Below are 11,042 nucleotides of genomic sequence, written 5' to 3'. Positions count from 1 at the left end.
ATTTTATGTTATAGTTTCTCTCATTGTGTTCAACCGTTACCTGATACAGGTAAAGAATATCCTTTACGTCAGTTAACAACCCTGGAAACGGGTGGAACAGCCAGCAGAAGCTCCTGTTTCCCTGAGAATCAGAACTTCTTTTGTTTTAGTTTACAAAGACAGTTATAATAAATGCACAGATAAACCAATCGAAAGACAAAGCGCCACTCAAACAGAAAAAACGTGATGGAAAAATCAACAAACTTTATTTCTGTTCGTATGATGCAAGTGACAGTAGGTTGCTGAACGTTACATAATCCCGCTGCTTGAATGTTTGATGTTAGCTGGACTTTTCTGTACCATTTAATCTCTTCCTTCTAATTGTTTTACAACAAGCAGTGCATTCTTGGTTTTAGGAAGTGGCAGGCAAAAATCTTTCATTTCTTCTCATGAATGACTGATAGTGAAATAATCTTTGTTTACTGTTGGCATTTTTTTTCCAGACTAATCTCAGAAAAGCTTTTTTTTCCCCACAGCAGCATCACCATGCAAACAGAAGAAGGAAAAATATATATTTTTTAAAAAACGGGAAAAATGAAATGAAGTAGTGGAAGTAAAGGGAACAAACGTCTGGGTTAACCCGTTCGGACGTCCATGCAAACCTTTGGGCGCTGCATGATGATTGACAGTTTGCCAACTGTCTTGAAGTTAAAAAATTGGTGATTGACAACTTAATGCAAAAGTGTTCCTGTTTATCAGAAAGGCTCATTGTCACAGGCACAAAGGTGCAATTTTAGTTCAACTCAAAGCCATTGATTACTGAGTTCATGCAAACAAGTTCTCCATGCATTTTGCATATTTTCTGCTACGTTTTCTACATTCACTAAGGTCATTGCATTAGGTGTTAGAAATGAGCACACAGTTCAAGCGTCTGCTAAAATCTAAAAGCTTTTTTCTCTGCTTTAAAGTCACATGTGCTCACTGACTATCATGTTTTGTGCTTATTCATCTCAAAATGCCTTTGTTTAGTTGAATGTGGTAGCACATTTTTGCTTTAGTGAGCATAAACGAAAACTGGGCACCTAGCAGACTTGCTATAAACTGCTACAGTACTTTGCAGAATGAGAGAAATAAACATAAGTGCAGGTAGAACCTTCTCAAAAAAAATAGCCCATCAACTTTAAGACAAAAGTAAATCAGTTGTTGCCTTCAGCAAGTGCTTTTGTTGCTTATATGAATAATTTAGGTGCTAAAGTATTTTCAAGCTACTCTTAAAAAAGACTTGTGCGACTTTCATGCTGCTACTCCCTCGTATTGCAGAACAATGGCGCCCGCCTCGCTGGCGAGAGGTCATAAGGGCCATTTTAGGAGTTTCTCATTGAGCGAGACGACAGTTGGTACAAAGTGGCTCTCGGTGACGAAGTCCCCGGCAATGATGTTGAGGGAGCCCACTCTGAAGCCGGGAGTCTGTTCTCGGAGCCAGCTGAGCAGGGTGGGATACGTGGACAGCACCACGTCCTTCAGAGACTCTGTGGGGTGCGTGCAGATGTACTTCAGATCCTCTGTCAGATTAATTCCTGTGACAAAGAGACCTCCTAGGAAAACACACAAATGCACATCAGATTGGTTTTGCACTGCTGTATAGTTGTTTCCTTTGAAAATGCAGTTGTCAGCTGATTACCTGGTCTTCCCTGCTGTTTCCTGCGTTCAAACTCCTCGATGAGAGCCTCTGCTTTGCATTTGTTGGCCCACCAGTACGGAATGTGAGGCCACAAGTCGCTGTGAGAGCTGACTATGCTGTGTTCATACGACACAATCACCTGGTAACCCAAAGTCCACAACTTTCGAAGAGTTAACTCCTCCTGAAACAAAGGAGATTCATCTGTTTAGCTTTTTCCTTTATAACCTGGACAGTTTTAGCTGAGGTTGTACCTCAGTGGGTGAGCGGTCATTTGTTTATCTGGTTGATCAGGAGTTCAAATCTCAGGCTTGACAGTCGTTGCAAGACACCAGTGACGTGCGGTCAGGTGAGGCAAAATCATAATCGTGATAAAATAGAAAAATGTAAATTAAGTAAATATTATTTTCCACAGATCTGTGTTAAATATACATTTTCAGTCAACTCAACACGTTTTCACAGTTTCTGACGTTAAAATCGCCCAATTTGAGTATTGCGCGATCACAGATGGAGTGGAAACTCCGGGTGAGGCTCGGGAGCGCTGTGCCTCATCTCTGACGGCAGGACTCAATGCTAACAGAGACGTGCGCTCAAAACACTGCTGTAGGCCCGCAGAAAAGGCTTCAGCTGAAGCATGCCTCACCAGCTGGAGGCAGACGTGAGCTGACAGCTACTTTGAAGTTACACTGCTGCCGTAGAAACAGACTTAGGATGTCTTTATCCATTGAGAGGGAGAAACTCAAATAAAATAAAGGAAAATATCGGCGCAATGACTCAAAAAGTAAGGTCAAACATGTTTTTCAATGTTTGTTTTTTTAAAATAACATGGGAGTCAGTGGTGATAAAATGTAATATCATGTAAAATCATTTCTTTTATTTTTATGATCATTTTCACAGCCAACATTTGATAACACTGATTAAAGCAGCAGAATTTGAAGTTGGAAAAATACCAGAATTAGTTACTGAGGGTCAAATTTGTGCTGAACACATCTGTATACTTTAATTTGTTTACAGTACATATTAATAATTTATAAATTATTAATTATTAATAATAAATTTATAAATGAAATATTTCTTTCTTTCGTTGTAAATCTGACTCTAGAGGATTCAATGCCTCACCAGCCATCAACCTCACCGCACGTCACTGCAAGACACCTAATTTCATATCTTTCCCAACTGTAAAAAACATTTACACTAATATAGAAAAAACAGCCTCCATTACAGCCAACTGTTTCTGTGGGTTTTTTTTTTTTGTTTTTTTGCAGCACAAAAAAAGAAATTGATTTTCATTCAAGGTGTGACATAAGCTTAAAGACCCACTTAAATGAAAATTGTGTTGGCAGTGTTTTAAATGTGTTCTTGTGGAATTTTTCTAATGATATATTGAGAAAACTAAGCTTAAAATTGCATCTCTGGGTTTTTATTTATTCAGATTGTTGTGAATCAGGGGCAAACGAAAAAACGTCATTTAAAAAAGATTGTAGGTGTGACGTGCAGCAAGCCACAGATCAAAGAACCTGAGAGCCTGTTAACCCACATTGACTCTTTTCTTCAGATTGTCAGAGCTTTTGTTTTCCAAAGTCAGGGGGAAGACATTGTTCGAGTCTTGTCTCAGCATGACTAACCATTGTGTTGATTTCCTGCTTTGTTTGCGTTCTGTCGGTAAACCTGGGAGCCAACGGGTTAAGTAAAAAGGTGTGGACGTTGTGCAAAGCGGGTTACACCCAGTATAGGTAACTCAGACCAAGAAGGTTTTGATCTTGTTTCTTCTGAAAAAATAAGAACTTAATGCACTTCCCTCCAACCTAGGGTTGTGCGTGTCTTCATGCACTTGTGTCCAACTCTGTAGGTGAAACTGAACTGAAACAAAACCAAAGGTTTGTCCCAGAAGTCAGTGTGTCTTGGTAAGCAAGAAAGTCAGCCTACACTTTTGGGGAAAACTGGCATTGAGCTCACGATCTGCTGCGATCTTTCTCAAAGAGGTGATGAGGATATTCACCTGTCGTGCAGCAGCTGGAGCATCCACAGAGCACAGATGTTACTTTGACCTCAAATGCCAACTGTTTGAAAAAGATGCACTATCTGCACTTAGACTGAATGCACTTGTGTGCATTTTTGTGACAAACTGTCTGAATGTCTGCCAATCCTGACAGAGCCAGAGGCTTTTAAATGCAGTTTTTCATTTCACTTTCTGTTATGGGGCTTTATCTAAAAACGGATGCTGGTTTTGCTTTATGGTGATTCCAGTGGTCGGTTTTATTAGCTTCAACCACCACTACAATTCAGTTTGATTCTAACATTTTTGTATAAAAACGACTGTATTGTCCCTTTTTTGGTGGTTTTAGTTTCTGTTTTAGTCTTAAAGTGTTTGATTTGGGCTTCGGCCATATATAAACTAAATGTGTAGGACTAAAAGGACAAATGCTTTGTCAGTAAATTCTGATTCCAAATTAAAAGCAGATCAAGATAAAACTCTCAATGACTGCAGCAGAGCTGGACTCATGACTATGGTAGTAAATGTGTTTGAATGCAGCCTCCAGTTGATTTATCCTGTATGAAGTTTGACTCAGCATCCGACTAAAGTTTCGCCAATACAGACATGCCAGACCATGCTACAGTTTTGAGTTGATGTGCTTATACTAAAAAATAAGGAACACACTCTTGATAAAGCGTACCAGCCGTACCATTTCGGGGCAGAGTTTGGCAGAGAAAATGCTGCGAATGGTTGTAATCAGCTGCACATGGAGCTCCTGGCTCAGGCCGAGGAAGTGACTGAACGACAGTATCACCACTTCTTTAGGATGAGCATCCAGCCACTCGTTTATCTCCATCAGGACAGTCTGCCAGAAAAACAAAAGTTTGAGTTCATATTGGAACCACCAAGTGTTATTCTGCCAAAAAGCATCAAATGAATGTGGAAACAGGGTCCTTTTTTGAAATAAGTACAATTGTGAGAATAAAGAAAAAAGTGTAAATATGCAATACTTAGTACTCATCCTGCTTTTGAGGAGCACAAAGAAAATGTACAATTATTGTGTCAGAATTTCCCTCTTGGATGTAACATTTGTCTTTCTAGCAGATCTAGTATAAACGTTATGAAGCTTAAAATCATAATCGACTTAAATTAGCAGCTTGGCACTTGTATTCACTTATTCTCTCTCCCTCTTTTTTCATTCTACTCTCCCTCTTTAATTTTCTTTTTCACACTTTTTCCCTCCTTCTCCCCCCTTAAAAAAATAAACATAAAATGTAATAAATACATTTTTAAAAAAGACAGAAGGGGTTTATACAAATGTACCCCTTGGCTATCAGAAGATGCATAACCCCAGAAAAAAAGTAAAAATATTAATTCAAATCCTGATCCTGCCCAAAATTGCACCTTACACTAAAAGCATTCACCAAGTTCAGTCCCAACAAGATGAGCATTGTGTGGTTTTTCCAGCTTCAAGTGACGTCCATTAATTCCATTAATTGTGAAAAGGAAGATTGTGCTCATTAAGAAAAGATATATTTATGTCTTAGGCCATGAAGGTTGGTGGTGGCTGGTGGGAGGTTGGCGCCAGTGTTTGGCAGCGGAGTTTGTGAATGTGTGTGTGAATGTGTGTATGAATGTGTGTGTGAATGGGACTGTGACTGTACAGCGCTTTAGGCCTTTGAAGAAGATAGAAAAGCGCTTTAGTATACACCATTTTCCATTTGAATTTGGATCTCTGGGGTCGTGCCTTAAAAGCTGAAATCGTACTGAAATCTGAATTGATACCATTCGTTTCCAAACTTCGAAATCTGTGTCTTCATGCCTCACCTCCACGGTGAGTGTGGTGTAGACGCCGTGGTAGAAGTACAGATCGGTGGAGCTGTCGTTGGGCCTGTGTGCGATCCTCAGGTCACAGTATCGGACCCCGCAGTCCAGCTGCTGCTTTATGGTGTACTCCTGGACTCACACAGGAACAGCATTTTCTGTTTAATCAGTGGAGCCACAGTTGTCTTAGTCTTGTGCCATCAGGAAGAGCCAGTACCTGTGTTATAGACCACTTGTACACAAAAGGGCGAATAAGAGGCTTCATGTACTTGTCCAGCTTCTGCAGCATGTCTGGCTGCATTGGGTCCACAGGAGATCTGTCATTCATATCCAGACAGTAGGTTATGGCGTTGTGGCTGCCTGAACGGGGTACAGGTAACACAGGTGTCACCAATGCAGCACTGTAGCTGCTGCAGATTAAGTTTAATTCTAAATAAATGAAATAGTATGCAACACCCCCCCCCCCACCCCCCCGCTGCACCTAGAAGGGGAGCATCAATACAGCTATAACCACTTAAACCCTGCACTCAATTGTGGTCCCACTCCACGTGTTCCCAGTGGTCTTTTAATCACGATTAATCTGTTTTTAGCCAAAATAAAAAAAAGCTGTCGGCTTGCTCCTGATTCACAAAAATATGAAGAGTTACACTGAAATGCAATTTTAAGCTTAATATTCTTTAGAAATGTTCTCCATCATAAGAAATATGGCACAAGAAAATGTGGGGGAAAAACTCACCAAAAACGTTATTTTCATTGGAGTGAGCATCAACAAAGAATACAAATAATTAGTAACTACAGCTGATAAAACGACATATTTAAAAGCAATTTTGACAAGTGAACTTTGAGAACATATTTTCGTGACATAACTTCTCTTAAAATCTATAGAGAACATAAAAAAAGGTGCGCAAAAGCTTTTTTTCCCACCTAATTTGATTTTAATTAAAATTAGATTCGATTGTGCGTTGATTATACAGCTTGTAGCTTCCATATATTTATTTGTGGCCACCCCAGGAAAGATTTTTGGAACACTGCGCCTTTTCACCGCTTAGTGTTCCTGTGCGCCAAAACGCAGGATTTGAGCGGAACAGAAGCCAGCCTACCCGGGATGGCCAGGTGGTACAGCGGGATGTCCCACAGCGCGCATGGCAGGTGAGACATCCATCCCTCCATGGGCAGCTCTCCCAGACTCAGCTCACTCCGCCCGGACACCACCACCGACGACATGCCGGGCTCTGACACACAGTCCCACGGTCAGTGCGTCCGGCTGGAATCGAGCTGTAATTACAGATCACGGGGGTTTCCGGGGAGAGGGGGTCGGGTCCCGAACAACCGGACAGAAACACAATGGAAACTTCGCTCTGCTGGCACAGTCACGTGTGAGGAGAGGTCCTTCATTTGATCAAAGTCCTTCTGACCGGCGGAACCGAAGCGACCGGCAAAAAGCGGGGCTGCGGTGCGGAGAAACAGACACAGAGCGGTGCGGCTGGTAGAGGCTTCCCATCCCGGCCAGAGCGGCAAAAGTCATTTGTGCAGAGTCAACACATACATGACGTGATGAGGAAATGACCGCGCCGGTGTCCCGATAACCTCCACGCCTGCAAGTAAAGCCGCGATGGCGGCGAGGGACGGGACGAGGGCAATTCCACCCAACACGGGCGATCCGTGCCGAGGCGCCGCGGAGCTGCGCTGCGCCCGAAGTAGCAGCGGCCAGGATGCGCGAGGAGGGCGGCACTGCGCCGGCTGACAGTCAGATCCGCACACACACACAGCCGGTCTCTTCTTAAAGAGCCCCAGAAACTTCACTGCCAGCGGGGAGGAGCTGCTGCTGCTCCGCTTCCGGATGCCGGACGCGTTCGAACACACCGGCACATCTTCCTGCACGGTAGGGGGTTTCTCATCCGCGAGAGTAAAACACCTGCTGAGAGCCCAGATTTCAGACGGGACCTCAAACACACCACGTTCGTGTTAGCATGGCGGCTAACAGCATAACTAACAACGGTTTCAGGTAAAGTTTTATACTTTAGAGAGAAACTTGGAAAAAAAAATGCAAACACATTTCAATAACAAAATCATTAGGAATTATTTGCCAAAAAACTTTAATGAACAGTAACAGTAACAAAGCCGCCCCCTGATGTTTGCGTTCAAGTAAAGTCGGACAATTTAGTTTTCACCTTTAATTTAAAAATCCGTGTTTGAACCCCCTAGTATGGAAGCGATTATGTAGCATAAATAAAAAGCAAAGTCAAATGAAAAAGCATTTTTTGACTCAAAAATATAATGAAAAAGCAAACCACCAAAATGCTTTTTCATTTCCTTCCTCAACACAGCTTATTCTGTCACTTAATTAAAATTAAAATGGTATTTGACATTTCATTTTCAAGACGTTCTCTGGTAAATGTGTAGCATAATTCATTTAGAAATGTCTAATTTGACATTCAAAATGGATTAATAGAAATGCTTTTTAATTTTCAAAATGAAGCTGCATTTTTTACTCAAAATTAAAAAGAAAAAGCAATACTTCAAAATGCTTTATCATTTTATACTTCAACACAGCTTTTTCTGTCACTTAATTAAAATGATAAATAAAATAGTATTTGACATTTCATTTTCAAAAAAGTCCCTGGTAAATGTGTAGCATAATTCATTTAGAAATGTCTAATTTGACAATTAAAATGGATTAACAGAAATGCTTTTTAACCCTTGTGCTATCTTAAATGACCCCACCCTTACAGTGATGCGTTCTGCATTTTGAAGTATTGCTTTTTCTTTTTAATTTTGAGTCAAAAAATGCAGCTTCATTTTGAAAATTAAAAAGCATTTCTATTAATCCATTTTGAATGTCAAATTAGACATTTCTAAATGAATTATGCTACACATTTACCAGAGAACGTCTTGAAAATGAAATGTCAAATACCATTTTAATTTTAATTTTAATTAAGTGACAGAATAAGCGGTGTTGAGGAAGGAAATGAAAAAGCATTTTGGTGGTTTGCTTTTTCATTATATTTTTGAATCAAAAAATGCTTTTTCATTTTGAAAATGAAAAAGCATTTCTGGTTTTGACTTTGCATTTTATTTATCCTACATAATCGCTTCCATACCCTAGAGGAGGAATCTTCTATCTGAGGCCCTGGAGCCACATATGGCTCTGTAATCCCTCTATTATGGCTAATTGGTTTTAAGGAAAATACTAATGTTCTTAATAAGTAATAGATTTTTTTAGTTTTGACCTTTATGTTTATTTTTTTAATGAGGTGATGTATTTTTAAAATAACTTGCTCCCCTGCTGACTAAACATTGAAATCAAAAGGCCTCAAAAACCTATGACAATTTAAGATCCAATTGATTTCAGCTCAGATGTCGCCCGGCCAAACGAGCTCTGCATCAGATGCTGGGGAACCAGAGCAACTGGAACTGGAACTGGAACTGGAACCAGACGGAAATGAACTAGATGTGAGAACAAGAGTCTGTTAGAATGCTGCTACTCAAGTAATCCCGCTCAGAGGGGTTCCATGCAGAGAATGTGGAGTAAAACCCACAATCAAGGCTAACTGCCAAGCAACTGGTTGCTCAATGTTCTAACATCCATTAACCACAACTCCTAAGAAATGACAGTGCACCAAAGTTATAATCATAGAAAATTACATTTTTCCTGACTTTCCTTCATTTTTTCTTTCAGGTTAATCTGCTGCAGCAGGAGGACCTCAGTTGGAACAGGTGTATTTTATTTTCAAAGGATCTTGTTTGTACTACAATGTACATAAAAGAAAAGTGCTTTATAATATACAAAAAATATAACACTGTAATAATTCAATTAATGTAAAAGCTACATTTTATAATTAAGTAATTGCTAGAAAAATATAAATGACGTGTATTTTTCCAAACAGTAAACTTTGGGACTTTTTCTGCTTTTTCTATGTTTTGGTCAATAAGAAACTGGACCAAACGGCTCTTTTAGCATGAAAGGTTGCAGACCCCTGCTCAGAGGATCTCTGTTCATTTCATTTGTAAAACAAAAGACTTTTGACAAAATGTGTTATAGGTTATTGCGGATTATCTGTGAAAACATGGCAGAGCAGGAGGAGGAGTCTCTAATCATGTTTAATCTCAAAATGAATTCATCTCTTTGTCCTCTCCTGGATGTTTTTTGAAGATGTTTGTCCAGAACTCTGGAAAGTAATTTAAAATGTTGAAAGAAATCCTCAAAATCTGAGGAGTTTGTGGTGTCTGTGTGGGGAGTGTGTTAACTAGAAATTGCATAAATTAAAAAAAAAGGGTATTTTAAGGTTTACCAGTATTAATGAATGCAGTCAGAAACAGAGTATTTGTATTTTTGCACTGAAGATTGTGGAGAAAACTAATTTAAACTACTGTTCTAAGAGCATAAATAACTGCCCGTTAGCTCTTTATGAAGTTTAATACTTTATTTAGAAATATAATTATTATAGTATATAAAAAAACTCACATTTTAGTTTTCAAGAACTCTAAAAATGCAAAAAGGATTGTGAAAAGGAGAAAATGTATTTACAATGTTGTTGTTTTTTGGAAAATGCATTTTTTAAACGGGAAAAAGTACAACCTGTTTCTAAAATAATGTATGCTCCAATATTTAATTGATTACACGCTAAAAAAGAAGCGTCACGTTTAAAGGTCGTAAACTGCAGATAATCTGTTGAAGGTGGTCTCTCTGTGTGGCGCAGATTTTAGCAACTACATGAATTAATTATTGCGGATGTGCGCGTTGTACGGACCAGGCATGGCCTAAATGCTAAATCACTCACCTAAATGTTGATTTATAGCTGACATTAAACATACCATCACAACCATTAAAAGTTGTGATGTGGCTGTGCGGAATCCAATCACTTTTTTCTATTTTTCTTTTAGTCATTCGCTTAAATATAACTTGCTTAAGGAGATAAAGAAAAACAGAAAGTTGTACCACACATGGATATTTAGCTTACAATAGTTTTATTTCCCATCAAAAACTTTTAAAGATTTATAATCCTTAATGAAAGCTATGATCCAGTGACCTCTAAATTACAAAAAAATCAAAGTCTTTAGTTCCAGTAAGAAACTGGTGGTTTGGTTTTTCTGGTCCTTTTATCCGCATCAGCAGGTCAATAAAGTCTGAAACAGCTTTAACCAGTGAGGTGCTGCAGACAAAATGCTTTGGGAGCAAAATAAATATTCCTGCTACTGTTCATCCTTCTTCACTGAGAGCTGGGAGGCGGAGATGGTTTACAGAAAAAATGCTATATCTTGACAAAGCTTTAATATGTATAGAGCCATGGACATGACATTGGGGAAAAAAAAAGATTACCATGCATTAATACTTGTGGGTGCAAATTATATTTCGTGGCCATTAATTGGCATTTTTATTAGCATTTTGTGCAAACAAACTAGTATTTTAGTATCTTCCGCTCCTACTACTAATTTGTGGTCACAAAATGCAGATGTTTGTGAACAAAGCACTTATTTGTGTGCACAAAACTATGATTCTTTTTGCACAAAACACTATATTGTGAGCACAAAATAATATAATTTGTGTGCACAACATGCCAATTGGTGCCCACAAAATGCTCATTT

General features: G+C 39.2%; 1 protein-coding gene across 1 annotated transcript; it reads right to left on the bottom strand.

Moving 5' to 3' along the window:
* Window positions 1–223: 223 nt before the first annotated feature.
* LOC101168615 (PI-PLC X domain-containing protein 1) lies at window positions 224–7,630 on the bottom strand. The gene is made up of 6 exons (XM_004068389.4): window positions 6,557–7,630; window positions 5,674–5,816; window positions 5,460–5,588; window positions 4,342–4,497; window positions 1,661–1,841; window positions 224–1,574 (listed from the first exon to the last, which is right to left on the bottom strand). Exons 1-6 carry the CDS (start codon window positions 6,678–6,680, stop codon window positions 1,330–1,332), a joined length of 978 nt encoding a protein of 325 aa, XP_004068437.1. The 5' UTR covers window positions 6,681–7,630; the 3' UTR covers window positions 224–1,329.
* Between the last annotated feature and the right edge of the window lie 3,412 nt (window positions 7,631–11,042).

The sequence above is a fragment of the Oryzias latipes genome, chromosome 4 (assembly GCF_002234675.1).
Source record: "Oryzias latipes chromosome 4, ASM223467v1".
In the NCBI taxonomy this organism is placed as follows: Eukaryota; Metazoa; Chordata; class Actinopteri; order Beloniformes; family Adrianichthyidae; genus Oryzias; species Oryzias latipes.
This window is presented reverse-complemented; position numbering and strand designations above follow the sequence as displayed.